Below are 19,283 nucleotides of genomic sequence, written 5' to 3'. Positions count from 1 at the left end.
GAGAAGAGTAGAGCGGTGGTGAAGAGTAGAGCGGTGGTGAAGAGAAGAGTAGAGCGGTGGTGAAGAGTAGAGCGGTGGTGAAGAGAAGAGTAGAGCGATGGTGAAGAGAAGAGCGATGGTGAAGAGTAGAGCGGTGGTGAAGAGTAGAGCGGTGGTGAAGAGAAGAGCGGTGGTGAAGAGTAGAGTGGTGGTGAAGAGTAGAGCGGTGGTGAAGAGTAGAGCGGTGGTGAAGAGAAGAGCGGTGGTGAAGAGTAGAGCGGTGGTGAAGAGTAGAGCGGTGTTGAAGAGAAGAGCGGTGGTGAAGAGTAGAGCGGTGGTGAAGAGAAGAGCGGTGGTGAAGAGTAGAGCGGTGGTGAAGAGAAGAGTAGAGCGGTGGTGAAGAGTAGAGCGGCGGTGAAGAGTAGAGCGGTGGTGAAGAGTAGAGCGGCGGTGAAGAGTAGAGCGGTGGTGAAGAGTAGAGCGGTGGTGAAGAGAAGAGCGGTGGTGAAGAGTAGAGTGGTGGTGAAGAGAAGAGTAGAGCGGTGGTGAAGAGTAGAGCGGCGGTGAAGAGTAGAGCGGTGGTGAAGAGTAGAGCGGCGGTGAAGAGTAGAGCGGTGGTGAAGAGTAGAGCGGTGTTGAAGAGAAGAGCGGTGGTGAAGAGTAGAGCGGTGGTGAAGAGAAGAGAAGAGTAGAGCGGTGGTGAAGAGAAGAGCGGTGGTGAAGAGTAGAGCGGTGGTGAAGAGTAGAGCGGTGGTGAAGAGAAGAGCGGTGGTGAAGAGTAGAGCGGTGGTGAAGAGTAGAGCGGTGTTGAAGAGAAGAGCGGTGGTGAAGAGTAGAGCGGTGGTGAAGAGAAGAGCGGTGGTGAAGAGAAGAGTAGAGCGGTGGTGAAGAGTAGAGCGGTGGTGAAGAGTAGAGCGGTGGTGAAGAGAAGAGTAGAGCGGTGGTGAAGAGTAGAGCGGTGGTGAAGAGAAGAGTAGAGCGATGGTGAAGAGTAGAGCGGTGGTGAAGAGTAGAGCGGTGGTGAAGAGTAGAGTGGTGGTGAAGAGTAGAGCGGTGGTGAAGAGTAGAGCGGTGTTGAAGAGAAGAGCGGTGGTGAAGAGTAGAGCGGTGGTGAAGAGTAGAGCGGTGGTGAAGAGAAGAGCGGTGGTGAAGAGTAGAGTGGTGGTGAAGAGTAGAGCGGTGGTGAAGAGTAGAGCGGTGTTGAAGAGTAGAGCGGTGGTGAAGAGAAGAGCGGTGGTGAAGAGTAGAGCGGTGGTGAAGAGAAGAGCGGTGGTGAAGAGTAGAGCGGTGGTGAAGAGAAGAGTAGAGCGGTGGTGAAGAGTAGAGCGGTGGTGAAGAGTAGAGTGGTGGTGAAGAGTAGAGCGGTGGTGAAGAGTAGAGCGGTGTTGAAGAGTAGAGCGGTGGTGAAGAGAAGAGCGGTGGTGAAGAGTAGAGCGGTGGTGAAGAGTAGAGCGGTGTTGAAGAGAAGAGCAGTGGTGAAGAGAAGAGTAGAGCGGTGGTGAAGAGTAGAGCGGTGGTGAAGAGTAGAGCGGTGGTGAAGAGTAGAGCGGTGTTGAAGAGAAGAGCGGTGGTGAAGAGTAGAGCGGTGGTGAAGAGAAGAGCGGTGGTGAAGAGAAGAGTAGAGCGGTGGTGAAGAGTAGAGCGGTGGTGAAGAGAAGAGTAGAGCGGTGGTGAAGAGTAGAGCGGTGGTGAAGAGAAGAGTAGAGCGATGGTGAAGAGAAGAGCGATGGTGAAGAGTAGAGCGGTGGTGAAGAGTAGAGCGGTGGTGAAGAGAAGAGCGGTGGTGAAGAGTAGAGTGGTGGTGAAGAGTAGAGCGGTGGTGAAGAGTAGAGCGGTGGTGAAGAGAAGAGCGGTGGTGAAGAGTAGAGCGGTGGTGAAGAGTAGAGCGGTGTTGAAGAGAAGAGCGGTGGTGAAGAGTAGAGCGGTGGTGAAGAGAAGAGCGGTGGTGAAGAGTAGAGCGGTGGTGAAGAGAAGAGTAGAGCGGTGGTGAAGAGTAGAGCGGCGGTGAAGAGTAGAGCGGTGGTGAAGAGTAGAGCGGCGGTGAAGAGTAGAGCGGTGGTGAAGAGTAGAGCGGTGGTGAAGAGTAGAGCGGTGGTGAAGAGAAGAGCGGTGGTGAAGAGTAGAGTGGTGGTGAAGAGAGGAGTAGAGCGGTGGTGAAGAGTAGAGCGGCGGTGAAGAGTAGAGCGGTGGTGAAGAGTAGAGCGGCGGTGAAGAGTAGAGCGGTGGTGAAGAGTAGAGCGGTGTTGAAGAGAAGAGCGGTGGTGAAGAGTAGAGCGGTGGTGAAGAGAAGAGAAGAGTAGAGCGGTGGTGAAGAGAAGAGCGGTGGTGAAGAGTAGAGCGGTGGTGAAGAGTAGAGCGGTGGTGAAGAGAAGAGCGGTGGTGAAGAGTAGAGCGGTGGTGAAGAGTAGAGCGGTGTTGAAGAGAAGAGCGGTGGTGAAGAGTAGAGCGGTGGTGAAGAGAAGAGCGGTGGTGAAGAGAAGAGTAGAGCGGTGGTGAAGAGTAGAGCGGTGGTGAAGAGTAGAGCGGTGGTGAAGAGAAGAGTAGAGCGGTGGTGAAGAGTAGAGCGGTGGTGAAGAGAAGAGTAGAGCGATGGTGAAGAGTAGAGCGGTGGTGAAGAGTAGAGCGGTGGTGAAGAGTAGAGTGGTGGTGAAGAGTAGAGCGGTGGTGAAGAGTAGAGCGGTGTTGAAGAGAAGAGCGGTGGTGAAGAGTAGAGCGGTGGTGAAGAGTAGAGCGGTGGTGAAGAGAAGAGCGGTGGTGAAGAGTAGAGTGGTGGTGAAGAGTAGAGCGGTGGTGAAGAGTAGAGCGGTGTTGAAGAGTAGAGCGGTGGTGAAGAGAAGAGCGGTGGTGAAGAGTAGAGCGGTGGTGAAGAGAAGAGCGGTGGTGAAGAGTAGAGCGGTGGTGAAGAGAAGAGTAGAGCGGTGGTGAAGAGTAGAGCGGCGGTGAAGAGTAGAGCGGTGGTGAAGAGTAGAGCGGCGGTGAAGAGTAGAGCGGTGGTGAAGAGTAGAGCGGTGGTGAAGAGTAGAGCGGTGGTGAAGAGAAGAGCGGTGGTGAAGAGTAGAGTGGTGGTGAAGAGAAGAGTAGAGCGGCGGTGAAGAGTAGAGCGGTGGTGAAGAGTAGAGCGGCGGTGAAGAGTAGAGCGGTGGTGAAGAGTAGAGCGGTGGTGAAGAGTAGAGCGGTTTGGGTCTATTTACTAAACTTTGCTCGGAACCACTGAAAACAGCATTTTTCAGAACATCCCCACTGGTGAATTTTTTAAGGCTCTGTTGCCATGGAAACGGGCAACAACACTTTCCAGAAACACTGCGACTCGGTCACCGTGGAAACAGGTGACAGCCACACTTTGTGGAAACGCTCGGGCTGCGTGGTAACCAGTCGTTCTGCACATGCTCAGTAGATGTTTCACTTTAAAGGTTTTATCCGTTTTATACTTTGTTGAAGTTCGTCACGGTGTTTTAGCCTTTTGGTTTCGTTTCAAGTCGTTTTCGCAGTTTTACCAAGTTCAGCTACTTTATTTTGAAAATGAAAACAACTTTTAGTGATTTCAGTTTTGGACTCTAATTAACTGGAGACTTTTCAACATTTTATATTTTTTGCCATTTTGTTTGTGTGTCAGCGTAAAAACCAATGACTCAAACTGGGGTTTGTGTAAACAGAAGTCGTTTCCAGCTCCATGACCCGAGACGGGCCTGACCCGACCTGCAGGGTGACACGCCGACAGAAAGGGTCATTATTCTTCTGAACCAGCACCAACATAACAACCTAACGTACGAGAGCAGATTAGTTTCTGGTCGAACACTTGAAAGATCAGAAGGAGCGATAATCATGCAGGTGGAGGAGAAGCAGAGACGCTGGAGAGGAATCCACTTGGAGGAGATGTATGGAGCAGTGGGACGACCTCTGACCCCCCAGCCTGTCGCCACAGGTTAAATAACACACAGATGCAAGCGAGTCAATGGAAATCTGTTGTGTCAACCGAACAGACGGAACCAAACAGCAACGGAAGTTTAGCGATTTAACTTGAAAGCGTTGAAACCAGAATATTCTCATTACGAGCTGAAACACACAAGGGACAGGATCTGACGGCACTCTTGGAGAAAATACAGTTTTTTACCTGTTTGAAGTAAATTAAGTCAAACATGTGATGTTATAACTGTTATCAAAGTAGAAGGGCCCAATTAAAGACAAGCTCCCTCTAGTGGCCACAGCCAGTACGACACCAGCAGCATCTGACTGAGCATCAAGTCAATTTTCATATAACTCACACTGACCACTGGCCACCACCACAGGCCCCACCCCACCCCCCAGCCCCACCTCCTCACCTGTGCCCAGGTGGAGGACATCGTACACTCCGTCCTCTGCGTCCACTCTGTCCACGATGACCTTCTTCAGCATGTATGGCGAGCTGACCCGGGTGAAGACGGGCTTCCCGCCCAGTGGCAGGACGGGCTCCCACATCAGCTGGTGCTGCCGCATGAAGCTCACCACCTCGTCCGGGAAGTCCTTGGTGGACTTGTAGAGAGCGTCGTACGTCTCGCTGGGACACTGGAGGACAGGACGGGGGAACCCGTGAGGACATCTTTACATCTTGGTGCATGTGCACAGATTTCACCATGCAACCACTTCAGTCAGCGCACACCTGAACTCTAGAACCAGGGTCAAAGACTCTTCCACTCTTGAGGTCAGAGGTCAGACTCACCATTCCAACCCTAGAGGTCAGATTCACTGTTCCCAGAGGTCAGACTCACCGTTCCAACCCTAGAGGTCAGATTCACTGTTCCTAGAGGTCAGAGGTCAGACTCACCGTTCCAACCCTAGAGGTCAGACTCCCTGTCCTGTTCCCAGAGGTCAGAGGTCAGACTCACCGTTCCTAGAGGTCAGAGGTCAGACTCGCCGTTCCCAGAGGTCAGAGGTCAGACTCGCCGTTCCTAGAGGTCAGAGGTCAGACTCACCGTTCCCAGAGGTCAGAGGTCAGACTCACCGTTCCCAGAGGTCAGAGGTCAGACTCACCGTTCCTAGAGGTCAGAGGTCAGACTCGCCGTTCCCAGAGGTCAGAGGTCAGACTCACCGTTCCCAGAGGTCAGAGGTCAGACTCGCCGTTCCCAGAGGTCAGAGGTCAGACTCACCGTTCCAGGCCTCGGGTACGGGATGCGGCCCTTGTACTCCACCCAGCGGTAATCTGGACCTTCTCTGTGGGCGAAGGGGCCGTTGAAAGCAGCTCGGATGGAGGCCATGGAGAACACACACACTGCTGAACCTCGAAATATGGAGCTGTGGGAGGAAGAGGAGGCTGAAGAACTAAACACTCAACATCTTCACTGCTGCTCTTCAGGGAGGAGAGGAAGATGAGGAGAAGAGGGAGGATGAGAGGGAGGATGAGAAGAGAAGAGGGAGGATGAGAAGAGAAGAGGGAGGATGAGACGAGAAGAGGGAGGATGAGAAGAGGGAGGATGAGAGGGAGGATGAGAAGAGAAGAGAGAGGATGAGAAGAGAAGAGAGAGGATGAGAAGAGAAGAGGGAGGATGAGAAGAGAAGAGAGAGGATGAGAGGGAGGATGAGAAGAGAAGATAGAGTAAGAGAAGAGAAGAGGGAGGATGAGAGAGAGGATGAGAAGAGAAGAGGGAGGATGAGAAGAGAAGAGAGAGGATGAGAAGAGAAGAGGGAGGATGAGAAGAGAAGAGAGAGGATGAGAAGAGAAGAGGGAGGATGAGAGAGAGGATGAGAAGAGAAGAGGGAGGATGAGAAGAGAAGAGAGAGGATGAGAAGAGAAGAGGGAGGATGAGAAGGGACCAGGTGCGACGAGGGAAAAAGAGAAGGGAGACAAGTGGAGAAGCGATAGAGGAGGGAGGAGAAGAGGGGAAGAGGTGAGAGTTCTTTCATAGTTCACAGTTACAACACAACCAGCTGGACCTCTTCACCTTTGACCCCCCCCCCCCCCCCCCACACACACACACACACACTGCTGGGTGTGTGTGTGCCGGTTGGAGTGTAAGCGTGGTCGGAAAGAGGAAGAAGAGGAGGAAGAGGAGGAAGAGGAGGACAAGCCTTCAGAGAGCACTCCTTAATATACTAAACTGAAACTTTAAAGGATGAACAAACATCTTTATGTGACATTAATAGAAAAACAAAAGCATCTCACTGATTAAGAAATAAGAATTTCTCACCAGATTTTAGTCAAAACATCAGAGTCTCTTTCCTCCTCAATCAAATTAACACTTTGAGTTTTTCTTTCTTCTGTCACCTCAAGTTGAATGAATCAATCTCATATTAAACAGTATTTCTTATCATTTTCATTTACAAAAGAAACAGATGAGAATAAAATGTGGTGTTTCAATCTGTCAACCCAGTTTGATGAGAGGAATAGATGGAGGGACGATCGATTCATCCTTTTTATCTGCAGCGGTTCTGTAAAGCAAACGTATTGGGAGTGAAGTATTTCTGACCTGGACGTGCTGAAGACGCCGTAGATTGTAGGGTTCTGAGGGTCTTTGGTCTCCAGAACAAAAATGTCCTCTAGAAAAAACAGAAACACCTTCAGATCCAACTTTTCTCATCAAATGACAGATTTAACTTCACTCATCGTCACTGCAGCAGGAAGTACTTCCTGATACTATATCCGAAAAGATTTGTACAAATGTGAAACTTCAGAACAAGAAACTGTGGAAATAAAGTCAAACTGATTTTGTAGTACTGAGAAGCAAATCAATATTTTTCCAGTAAAATGAGGCGAGAAAAGGAAGAGACGAAACTTTGATTCAGTTTACGGGACATTTGTTCTCCACCGAGTCTAAAAGAAGGAAAAGAAAGAAACAAAATATAGGCCTGTGATAGAGTCAGAGAGTTAGAGTCAAAGAGACAAAGATTCAGAGAGTCAAAGATTCATGGAGTTAAAGAGTCATGGAGTCAAAGATTCAGAGAGTTAAAGATTCAGAGTCAGAGATTCAGAGAGTTAAAGATTCAGAGTCAGAGATTCAGAGAGTTAAAGATTCAGAGAGTTAAAGATTCAGAGAGTCAAAGATTCAGAGAGTTAAAGATTCAGAGAGTTAAAGATTCAGAGAGTTAAAGATTCAGAGAGTCAAAGATTCAGAGAGTTAAAGATTCAGAGAGTTAAAGATTCAGAGAGTCAAAGATTCAGAGAGTTAAAGAGTCATGGAGTCAAAGAGTCAGAGAGTTAAAGATTCAGAGAGTTAAAGAGTCATGGAGTTAAAGATTCGGAGAGTTAAAGAGTCAGAGAGTTAAAGAGTCAGAGAGTTAAAGAGTCATGGAGTTAAAGATTCAGAGAGTCAAAGATTCAGAGAGTCAAAGATTCAGAGAGGTAAAGATTCATGGAGTTAAAGAGTCATGGAGTCATGGAGTCCCAGTGCATTGTGGGAGGCGGCCTCACCCAGCTCGTCGAAGTGAGTGTCGACTCCAGAGGGTCCAGGGACGGAACAGACCAGCCGGGCTTTCAGGAAGGTGGTCCAGCGGTTTATCAGACTCCTCTTTCCTCCCACGTCGTTCTGGATCAAACCACAGGAAAAGACCGGAATCAGTGTTTTCTATAAATATAATTATAGTAAAATAATAATAAAATACACCACAAGCTCTTTACGGGGTGTATTTAGAGGAGGGGACAGGACCCCTTCCCCTCTGGTGTGCTGATGTTCACAGCATGAACCAAATGTAAATAGATCCTCAGCTGATTTAAATCTACTGGATCACAATTCAACACCTCCCTGCTGAAGTAACAGGACGGAGTTCTGGCCAGAAGGAGGCGTCCAGATGAACACATGAACCTCTCTGTGGACAGGAAGCTGTGACCTTACCTTGCAGACTCGAGCCACGCGGCTGTACACCCTCCCGTCCCACTGCCCCGCCTCCACCGCACGCTCCCTGAAGAACAGGTAGACCTTGTCGTCGTCCGGACTGCGAGTGTCGGGGACGGAGAAAGAGTCCACGAACTCTGGCTCTGCCAACGAGAAAGGAAACTTTATTTTGAAAATCACAATTAAATACTCTGCAGAGATAAAACCAGGCTTTACATTTTACCCAACTTCTGTTTCCACTCAGATAAAAGAAAAGTGAGAAAAGTTCATGGCAACAGAAACTACCGCGAAACCTTTTCAACCAGAAACTACAGTAAACCTTTTCAACCAGAAACTACGGTAAACCTTTTCAACCAGAAACTACGGTAAACCTTTTCAACAATAAACTACCGTAAACCTTTTCAACCAGAAACTACGGTAAACCTTTTCAACCACAAACTACGGTAAACCGTTTCAACAAGAAACTACGGTAAACCTTTTCGACCACAAACTACGGTAAACCGTTTCAACAAGAAACTACCGTAAACCGTTTCAAACAGAAACTACCGTAAACCTTTTCAACCAGAAACTACCGGTAAACCTTTTCAACCAGAAACTATGGTAAACCGTTTCAACAAGAAACTACCGGTAAACCTTTTCAACCACAAACTACGGTAAACCGTTTCAACAAGAAACTACGGTAAACCTTTTCAACCAGAAACTACGGTAAACCTTTTCAACCACAAACTACGGTAAACCGTTTCAACAAGAAACTACGGTAAACCTTTTCAACCACAAACTACGGTAAACCGTTTCAACAAGAAACTACCGTAAACCTTTTCAAACAGAAACTACCGTAAACCTTTTCAACCAGAAACTACGGTAAACCGTTTCAACAAGAAACTACCGTAAACCTTTTCAAACAGAAACTACGGTAAACCTTTTCAACCAGAAACTACGGTAAACCGTTTCAACAAGAAACTACCGGTAAACCTTTTCAACAAGAAACTATGGTAAACCTTTTCAACCAGAAATTACGGTAAACCTTTTTAACCAGAAACTACGGTAAACCGTTTCAACAAGAAACTACCGTAAACCTTTTCAATCAGAAACTACGGTAAACCTTTTCAACCAGAAACTACGGTAAACCGTTTCAACAAGAAACTACCGTAAACCTTTTCAAACAGAAACTACGGTAAACCTTTTCAACCAGAAACTACGGTAAACCGTTTCAACAAGAAACTACCGGTAAACCTTTTCAACAAGAAACTATGGTAAACCTTTTCAACCAGAAATTACGGTAAACCTTTTTAACCAGAAACTACGGTAAACCGTTTCAACAAGAAACTACCGTAAACCTTTTCAATCAGAAACTACGGTAAACCTTTTCAACCAGAAACTACCGGTAAACCTTTTCAACCAGAAACTACAGTAAACCTTTTCAACCAGAAACTACGGTAAACCTTTTCAACCAGAAACTACCGGTAAACCTTTTCAACCAGAAACTACCGTTAAACCTTTTAAACCAGAAACTACCGGTAAACCGTTTCAACAAGAAACTACGGTAAACCTTTTCAACCAGAAACTACGGTAAACCTTTTCAACCAGAAACTACGGTAAACCGTTTCAACAAGAAACTACGGTAAACCTTTTCAACCACAAACTATGGTAAACCGTTTCAACAAGAAACTACCGTAAACCTTTTCAAACAGAAACTACCGTAAACCTTTTCAACCAGAAACTACGGTAAACCGTTTCAACAAGAAACTACCGTAAACCTTTTCAATCAGAAACTACGGTAAACCTTTTCAACAAGAAACTACCATAAACCTTTTCAACCAGAAACTACCGGTAAACCTTTTCAACCAGAAACTACGGTAAACCTTTTCAACAAGAAACTATCATAAACCTTTTCAACCAGAAACTACGGTAAACCTTTTCAACAAGAAACTACCGGTAAACCCTTTCAACCAGAAACTACGGTAAACCTTTTCAACCAGAAACTACCGGTAAACCTTTTCAACCAGAAACTACAGTAAACCTTTTCAACCAGAAACTACGGTAAACCTTTTCAACCAGAAACTACCGGTAAACCTTTTCAACCAGAAACTACCGTTAAACCTTTTCAACCAGAAACTACGGTAAACCTTTTCAACAAGAAACTATCATAAACCTTTTCAACCAGAAACTACGGTAAACCTTTTCAACAAGAAACTACCGGTAAACCCTTTCAACCAGAAACTACGGTAAACCTTTTCAACCAGAAACTACCGGTAAACCTTTTCAACCAGAAACTACAGTAAACCTTTTCAACCAGAAACTACGGTAAACCTTTTCAACCAGAAACTACCGGTAAACCTTTTCAACCAGAAACTACGGTAAACCTTTTCAACCAGAAACTACCGTTAAACCTTTTCAACCAGAAACTACCGGTAAACCTTTTAAACCAGAAACTACCATAAACCTTTTCAACCAGAAACTACCGGTAAACCTTTTCAACCAGAAACTACGGTAAACCTTTTCAACCAAAAACTACCGTTAAACCGTTTCAACAATAAACTACGGTAAACCTTTTCAACAATAAACTACGGTAAACCTTTTCAATCAGAAACTACGGTTAAACCGTTTCAACAATAAACTACGGTAAACCGTTTCAACAATAAACTACAGTAAACCTTTTCAACCAGAAACTACGGTAAACCTTTTCAACCAGAAACTACCGGTAAACCTTTTCAACCAGAAACTACCGTTAAACCTTTTCAACCACAAACTACGGTAAACCGTTTCAACAAGAAACTACGGTAAACCTTTTCAACCAGAAACTACGGTAAACCTTTTCAACCACAAACTACGGTAAACCGTTTCAACAAGAAACTACGGTAAACCTTTTCAACCACAAACTACGGTAAACCGTTTCAATAAGAAACTACCGTAAACCTTTTCAAACAGAAACTACCGTAAACCTTTTCAACCAGAAACTACGGTAAACCGTTTCAACAAGAAACTACCGTAAACCTTTTCAACCAGAAACTACGGTAAACCTTTTCAACCAGAAACTACGGTAAACCGTTTCAACAAGAAACTATGGTAAACCTTTTCAACCAGAAATTACGGTAAACCTTTTTAACCAGAAACTACGGTAAACCGTTTCAACAAGAAACTACCGGTAAACCTTTTCAACCAGAAACTACCGTAAACCTTTTCAACCAGAAACTACCGTAAACCTTTTCAATCAGAAACTACGGTAAACCTTTTCAACAAGAAACTACCATAAACCTTTTCAACCAGAAACTACCGGTAAACCTTTTCAACCAGAAACTACGGTAAACCTTTTCAACAAGAAACTATCATAAACCTTTTCAACCAGAAACTACGGTAAACCTTTTCAACAAGAAACTACCGGTAAACCCTTTCAACCAGAAACTACGGTAAACCTTTTCAACCAGAAACTACCGGTAAACCTTTTCAACCAGAAACTACAGTAAACCTTTTCAACCAGAAACTACGGTAAACCTTTTCAACCAGAAACTACCGTTAAACCTTTTCAACCAGAAACTACGGTAAACCTTTTCAACAAGAAACTACGGTAAACCTTTTCAACCAGAAACTACCGTTAAACCTTTTCAACCAGAAACTACCGGTAAACCTTTTAAACCAGAAACTACCGGTAAACCTTTTCAACCAGAAACTACCATAAACCTTTTCAACCAGAAACTACCGGTAAACCTTTTCAACCAGAAACTACGGTAAACCTTTTCAACCAAAAACTACCGTTAAACCGTTTCAACAATAAACTACGGTAAACCTTTTCAACAATAAACTACGGTAAACCTTTTCAATCAGAAACTACCGTTAAACCGTTTCAACAATAAACTACGGTAAACCGTTTCAACAATAAACTACGGTAAACCGTTTCAACAATAAACTACGGTAAACCTTTTCAACCAGACTCACCGTTCAGCCAGTTGTTGTCGTAAGCTTCAGAACGGATCGACTGTTGACTCTGATCCTGGATCGACGTCCGGAAGATTCCAGCGTTCACTCCCATAAAGTCCACCGAGGTGCCTGCATATAGATCTCCATCTGCTGGGGGGTGGGGGGTGTGGGGGGGTGTGTGGGGGGGGGGGGGGGGCGGGGGTGTTAGATAATGGCTCACGGTCTGAGAAAAACTGTCATTCAGTGACTCAGTGATTGAATGACACAAGTTACGTCCGAAAAGTCCCTCCTCACTCCTTAACTATCGACTTTACCTTAACCACGGGGTCACAGGGTTAAGGAAAGGTGTTAGGAGGCTTCCTAAAGGAGTTAGGAAAGGTGTTAGGAGGCTTCCTAAAGGAGTTAAGGAAAGGTGTTAGGAGGCTTCCTAAAGGAGTTAGTGAAAGGTGTTAGGATGCTTCCTAAAGGAGTTAAGGAAAGGAGTTAGGAGGCTTCCTAAAGGAGTTAGAAAAGGTGTTAGGAGACTTCCTAAAGGAGCTAGTGAAAAGTGTTAGGAGGCTTCCTGAAGGAGTTAAGGAAAGGTGTTAGGAGACTTCCTAAAGGAGTTAGAAAAGGTGTTAGGAGACTTCCTGAAGGAGTTAAGGAAAGGTGTTAGGAGACTTCCTAAAGGAGTTAAGGAAAGGTGTTAGGAGACTTCCTAAAGGAGTTAGTAAAGGTGTTAGGAGGCTTCCTAAAGGAGTTAGTAAAGGTGTTAGGAGGCTTCCTAAAGGAGTTAGTGAAAGGTGTTAGGAGGCTTCCTAAAGGAGTTAGGAAAGGTGTTAGGAGGCTTCCTAAAGGAGTTAGTAAAGGTGTTAGGAGGCTTCCTAAAGGAGTTAGGAAAGGTGTTAGGAGACTTCCTAAAGGAGTTAGTAAAGGTGTTAGGAGGCTTCCTAAAGGAGTTAGTGAAAGGTGTTAGGAGGCTTCCTAAAGGAGTTAGTGAAAGGTGTTAGGAGGCTTCCTAAAGGAGTTAGGAAAGGTGTTAGGAGGCTTCCTAAAGGAGTTAGTAAAGGTGTTAGGAGGCTTCCTAAAGGAGTTAGTAAAGGAGATCACGGTGGTGAGGCAGTCAGACTTTCACTTAGTGACGTCATAATAAAGCGACGGCGGCTCTAGTTAATGACGTCTGCCACGGTGGGGGAAGAACTACAAGTTTCTGAAAATGAACTACAAAAAGTTCCTCTGGGTTCTAGATGATTTCAAGTTGTTCTAGGCAGATTATTGCTTTGGTAACTTACATGATCTGCTCCTTTTTCCAACATCCTGAGTTTCCCTGAACGCTCCGATGAGCGGGTTCCTTTAAATGTTGTCGCCGCAAGGAATTGTGGGGGAACATGAGCTGGTCTCCTTTGGTAAAGGAACCATCAGTGGTTCCTAGGCTAAAGGAGGTTCTAAAGGAAGCATCAGTGGTTCCTAGGCTAAAGGAGGTTCTAAAGGAAGCATCAGTGGTTCCTAGGCTAAAGGAGGTTCTAAAGGAAGCAACAAGCCTCCTTTCCTTTGCTTATTGAGGATTCAGACAGTCCTCATCATGGCCGCCACACTAAACACTTCCGGGGTGAAGGAGAAGTGGACAGTTAAGTAGATAGGAGGGACAATTTGGGCGTACCTATTGTGACTCAGTGACTCAGTAACTCAGTGACTCAGTGACTCAGTAACTCAGTGACTCAGTAACTCAGTGACTCAGTGACTCAGTAACTCAGTGACTCAGTAACTCAGTGACTCAGTAACTCAATGACTCAGTGACTCAGTGACTCAGTGACTCAGTGACTCAGCTCTTCCGGGTTCTGAAGGTTCTAATCCTGATAAACTGATCTCTTTAACTTTACATCCTGATGCTGGACGATCGTCTGACTTCCTGCTTCGACTCTCTGGTGTTTTAGGAAGCTTGTAGAATCCTCCATCACATTAACCTGCTGGACAGCTTCACATCAGCCTTCACATCAGCATTCACATCAGCATTCACATCAGCCTTCACATCAGGCTTTAAATCAGCAGCTTCACAAGTTCATTTTCTCTTCATGATGTTGGAGAAAACAGGTTTAAAATGTCTGAATCCGTTCCTCTGCTGCACCACAGCTCTTTCCTCATGTCCTTTCCTCATGTCCTTTCCTCATGTCCTTTCCTCATGTCCTTTCCTCATGACCTTTCCTCATGTCCTTTCCTCATGTCCTTTCCTCATGACCTTTCCTCATGACCTTTCGTCATGTCCTTTCCTCATGTCCTTTCCTCATGACCTTTCCTCATGTCCTTTCCTCATGTCCTTTCCTCATGACCTTTCCTCATGACCTTTCGTCATGTCCTTTCCTCATGTCCTTTCCTCATGTCCTTTCCTCATGACCTTTCTTCATGTAGAAGATGTGAACGTGCAGCTGACGTGTCGAGGATTCACATGTGAGGCGAAGCCGCTGACGTCATGCTGCAGACCACACAGGCCTCGGCAGGACGGACACAGAGGACGGCCTGTCCTCAGCGTGATTTAATGGGACACTCTGCACTGTGTGTGTGTGTGTGTGTGTGTGTGTGTGTGTGTGTGTGTGTGTGTGTGTGTGTGTGTGTGTGTGTGTGTGTGTGTGTGTGTGTGTGTGTGTGTGTGTGTGTGTGTGTGTGTGTGTGTGTGTGTGTGTGTGTGTGTGTGTGACCTACCAGTCAGACGAGCAGTGAACGGCTCTCGGGCACTGAAGGGACATTTTCCTCGACCGGACTCGTAGATGTGGGACAGAGTTAGAGAGGGTTCCTACATGTGGGGGGGGATAAGGGGACCACACACACACACACACACACACACACACACACACACACACACACACACACACACACACACACACACACACACACACACAGCTGATTGGTCCTGAGAGCACCAGACCGTCAGTCTTCAGTCTGAAGCCGATTGTTCCTCTGTGGACGGTTTGTGTCTCTCTGGTCACGTTTGCTCTCCTGTGGCTATAATTTGATCATTCTCATGTCTTTGTTTTGTGTCTTTTTGTTCTCTGTATATTCTAAAACATTTGGCTTTTATTCAGCATCTCATTTGCCAAAACAAGTTTTCAAATGAAAACTGTCAAATGTTGTTGTTTTAACTTGTTGATTCCATCAAAAGGAACATTTCCAACCATTTACCACCTCTGAACACCATTTACTACAGTTTACTGGGATTTACTATCATTCATTACCAATTCAAGCCTTTAATACCGTTTAATGAGATCTCCTCCCGTTTACAACACCAGCATTTCTTCATACAGACACCGAGTGAACGTCCTCCATGAAGGACAAAGAAAGGAGGTTCCCCTCCTCTGTTCGGTTGTATTAGAAACACAGTGGATGGATAAATGAAGGAATGAAGGAGTGAATGATTGTCACCTGTGTGTCGGGGCTGAGCTGCAGGTACGTGCACTGAGGGTAGAAGGCTCCGGTCCCGCAGGCCAACACCGTGGTTTTGTTGACCGGCTGCAGCAGTCGGACAAAGTTCCCACAATCCCTCTGGAAAGAGACGCCAACGTTCAGTCTGAGATGAGCGGCTGAAAACACTGTGAGTCTGAGGAGAGACAGTCAGACGCTCCAACGACTGTGAGAAGAGACGTTCGTCACCTCGGGACTCTTTCCAGCCATCAGGCAGTGCTCAACGTTCTCCCTGCTGGCCGGCCACGTCACCTGGAGCATGGGAACACACATGAACACATGAACACTGACCCAACACACTGTGACTCCATGAACACATGAATACTGACCCAACACACTGTGACTCCATGAACACATGAACACTGACCCAACACACTGTGACTCCATGAACACATGAACACTGACCCAACACACTGTGACTCCATGAACACATGAACACTGACCCAACACACTGTGACTCCATGAACACATAAGTACTGACCCAACACACTGTGACTCCATGAACACATAAGTACTGACCCAACACACTGTGACTCCATGAACACATGAATACTGACCCAACACACTGTGACTCCATGAACACATGAGTACTGACCCAACACACTGTGACTCCATGAACACATGAGTACTGACCCAACACACGGTGACTCCACGAACACATAAGTACTGACCCAACACACGGTGACTCCATGAACACATGAATACTGACCCAACACACTGTGACTCCATGAACACATAAGTACTGACCCAACACACGGTGACTCCATGAACACATGAATACTGACCCAACACACGGTGACTCCACGTCAGCTTGTGGACAAGGAGTTTGGTCACATTTCCGTTTGTGTGAATTTAAAAATAACTCCAGTGGAGAACGTTGAGGCTGACCTTCAGCTCTTCAGCCACATTTCAAACAGGTAAAATAGAAGAGATGTGACAGAGTTAATAATCAGGGACTCACTGCTGCCTCTCTCCCCATCACATCTCTTAGAAACACCAGAACCAAGCAGAAGTGGCTTTAGCCAATCAGCCAGCAGGTCACGGAGATCAAACCACACTGCTTGGTTTTAGTTCATGTCTTGTTCAGTCTCTTATTGTAGGTTATCTATAGAAGTATATAAAGTACATACACTTCATTGTTGGCAGAAACATTTTGGACAATCAGTATTATCTTTTTTCTGTTTCTGGATGGGGGGGCTGGCTCCCCAGCGCCCTCTATTGGCCAGCTGCCACTGGTGGACAGTCACAGTAAATGGTAACTGGACTTCATTTCTAAAGAGCCTTTCACCTGCATTGGCATTCACCCATTCACACACAAATGAAGGCTGCAGCAGTGAAAGGTGGTGTCAATCTATTGAGATGGTTTTGCTCCAAGACACTCTCCACCCGGCATGTGGGCGGGTGGAGATGGGAATCGAACCTGCAACCTTCTAATTGGAAGACGACCGCCATACCAACTGAGCCTCGACGTAACAATCCAACTTGGTGGTTTTATTTTGACAGTCACCGTAATAACAATCCAACTTGGTGGTTTTATTTTGACAGTCACCGTAATAACAATCCAACTTGGTGGTTTTATTTTGACAGTCACCGTAATAACAATCCAACTTGGTGGTCTGTCCACTAGAACGTTCTCCCAGTGTTTAGAGCTCATTGTTCTCTGCTGCATGTGTGTGTGTGTGTGTGTGTGTGTGTGTGTGTGTGTGTGTGTGTGTGTGTGTGTGTGTGTGTGTGTGTGTGTGTGTGTGTGTGTGTGTGTGTGTGTGTGTGTGTGTGTGTGTGTGTATTTTCAGCACTAGAACTAACAACAGCACCCCTAGTGGTCCAACATGAATGGCAGGACGGAGACCCGGTCCTCTGCTCTCACCGTCAGACTGGAGCCGTCGGGTCTCAGCAGGTAGACGTGGTCTCGCCCCCCCACCAGCAGCCATCCCTGGTCCTCGTCCAGCAGCAGGACCTGGTACCCCCTGCTGGGCCCGGCCCCCCAGAACACCCCCGACCCGTTCTTCAGATCTGGAGGAGAGAGAGACAAAGACTCACCACGGTTCTCTTACTGGCAGCGCCTCCAACAGGTGATGTCATGTGTCTGATGAAGTCGATGGTCCGAGGATCTACCAGGGTGAGCAACGCCTCTTTTCTCACCGCAGGTCGACGTTTCGCTCTAAAGTCTCTTGGTAATTCCTGTGATGATCCAGTTCTCCAGTATCAGACGCAGCACAGCTCAGCATGATGGTTCCTCCACCGTGCTGAGCAGACATGGGACACAGTCCTTTTTTCTCCACCTAGTCTTATTTTCATGTTCTGTTGTAACATTTATTACCTTCGGCAACAAAAGTTGTTTTGGTCTGTGTGTTTCTTTCTTTCGTCATTCCGCGGTGAGGACAGGGAAGTTTATAAAATACATCCACTCAAAAAATAGATAAATAAATACACCAAAACAAACTTCACCCCAACATTCGTCGAAGGTTTTTTTCATCAAAGGAGTTGCAGCGTCTGTAACCAAACTCTTGGTGCGCTGCTAAACCTCCTTATCTCCTGGTCTACATCGTGTAGAGTTTTCTGTTCTGTATCAAAGACGAGTTCTCCACAGAGAGAAAGTACTTTTCCTTGATGAATTTCATTGGGACACATTGGGGGCCAATACCGGTGAGCGGGAACCTTTTGTTCCTGATATTTCTCAGGTGAAGTTTTCCACGTCGGAGTTCAGACTGAAAACATCCGGCAGGTGATGACGGAGTCGGGATAATTCATCTTCATATTATCATAACATTCCTTATTATTCCACGAGGCCTTTCACCAAGACGTAAACCTCTTCTTGGTTTCTTTGGCCGTATTCCTGCGCTTGCAGCTCATTGAAATACGTCAGAACTCCTCCGGTGGAACCCGAGTGTGTTTTCACTGACTTATGTCTTTTTAAGTGAGCGGTCGGAGTGATTTCACCGTCTCACTCACACCCGTCTCTCTCTGGGGAGTCGCTGCTAAAGCAGGCAGAAAACGACCTGAACAAGCACAGCAAATTAACCCTGAAATCCCCCCCCCCCCACCCCCCACCGGGGGCAGGGGCGAGGGGGCGGAGCAACAAGCACCACGTCGCCTCTCGAATGAAGCAAAGATCAACAACCATCCTGGAGGATATTTCACAGAATGGTCTCCTGCAGTGATGAAGGACATGTCCTCAGAGCAGCTCAGTGGAGACGATCAGGACATAAACTAAGAAAGGAGCTGGTGTCATGATTTTAAATGCTTCAGCTCTTTCTTAGTCCAATTTAAAAGAACAATCATCAACTGAAACGTCAGAAGTTTCCCCACCGATGAGTCTGGGACAGAAAAGAGCCAATAAGAAGCTCGGAGACGTTTCCTCAGAGACACAAACTGCTGAGGAAAGTTTGAAATAATTTACTATCAAACAGAGTAAAGACCTTCCAGAGAAAGACGAGTCTGATTCTGAGGTTGTTGCTGGAACATTCCTGATCTGAATGAAAGAAACTCTAACCCTAACTCTAACTCTAACTCTAACCCTACCCCTACCCCTAACTCTAACTCTAACTCTAACTCTAACCCTACCCCTACCCCTAACTCTAACTCTAACTCTAACCCTACCCCTAACTCTAACTCTAACTCTAACCCTACCCCTACCCCTAACTCTAACTCTAACTCTAACTCTAACCCTACCCCTACCCCTAACTCTAACTCTAACTCTAACCCTACCCCTAACTCTAACTCTAACTCTAACCCTACCCCTACCCCTAACTCTAACTCTAACTCTAACCCTAACCCTAACCCTAACTCTAACTCTAACCCTAACCCTACCCCTACCCCTACCCCTACCCCTAACCCTACCCCTACCCCTAACTCTAACCCTACCCCTAACCCTAACTCTAACCCTACCCCTACCCCTAGCCCTACCCCTAGCCCTACCCCTAACTGTAACCCCTCACACTCAGAGAGACTAATTCATCCTAATTGATTTTAGAGATAAAGACAGAACTACGTCCCTCCAACACAACAGCAGCGTGTTCAGACTAACATATTAACCAATAGTGGAGATGTTAAACATATTAACTTTAAAAGGAGGTGAGAAAACGACTGTACGTTAAGTCTGTAAGTAAAAGACCTGTGTGTGTGTGTGTGTGTGTGTGTGTTTGTGTTTGTGTG

At 46.3% G+C, this 19,283-nt stretch overlaps 1 protein-coding gene across 1 annotated transcript in view; it reads right to left on the bottom strand.

The window, feature by feature from the left end:
- LOC308108961 (semaphorin-3D) overlaps positions 1-17,386 on the bottom strand; it is a gene marked incomplete at its 5' end in the record, with an annotated part of 25,224 nt that extends 7,838 nt beyond the window's left edge. The window contains 11 exon segments of the mRNA XM_080462292.1: positions 4,299-4,521; positions 5,103-5,247; positions 6,420-6,489; positions 7,361-7,475; positions 7,782-7,924; positions 11,715-11,843; positions 14,373-14,463; positions 15,090-15,209; positions 15,318-15,380; positions 16,996-17,141; positions 17,347-17,386. Of these exon segments, the coding sequence (XP_080318418.1) occupies positions 4,299-4,521; positions 5,103-5,247; positions 6,420-6,489; positions 7,361-7,475; positions 7,782-7,924; positions 11,715-11,843; positions 14,373-14,463; positions 15,090-15,209; positions 15,318-15,380; positions 16,996-17,141; positions 17,347-17,386 (1,285 nt within the window).
- Between the last annotated feature and the right edge of the window lie 1,897 nt (positions 17,387-19,283).

The sequence above is a fragment of the Lipophrys pholis genome (assembly GCF_963383615.2).
Source record: "Lipophrys pholis genome assembly, chromosome: 4".
NCBI lineage: Eukaryota > Metazoa > Chordata > Actinopteri > Blenniiformes > Blenniidae > Lipophrys > Lipophrys pholis.
Note: the sequence above shows the minus strand (reverse complement) of the source record. Positions and strands in the feature narration are given on the sequence as shown.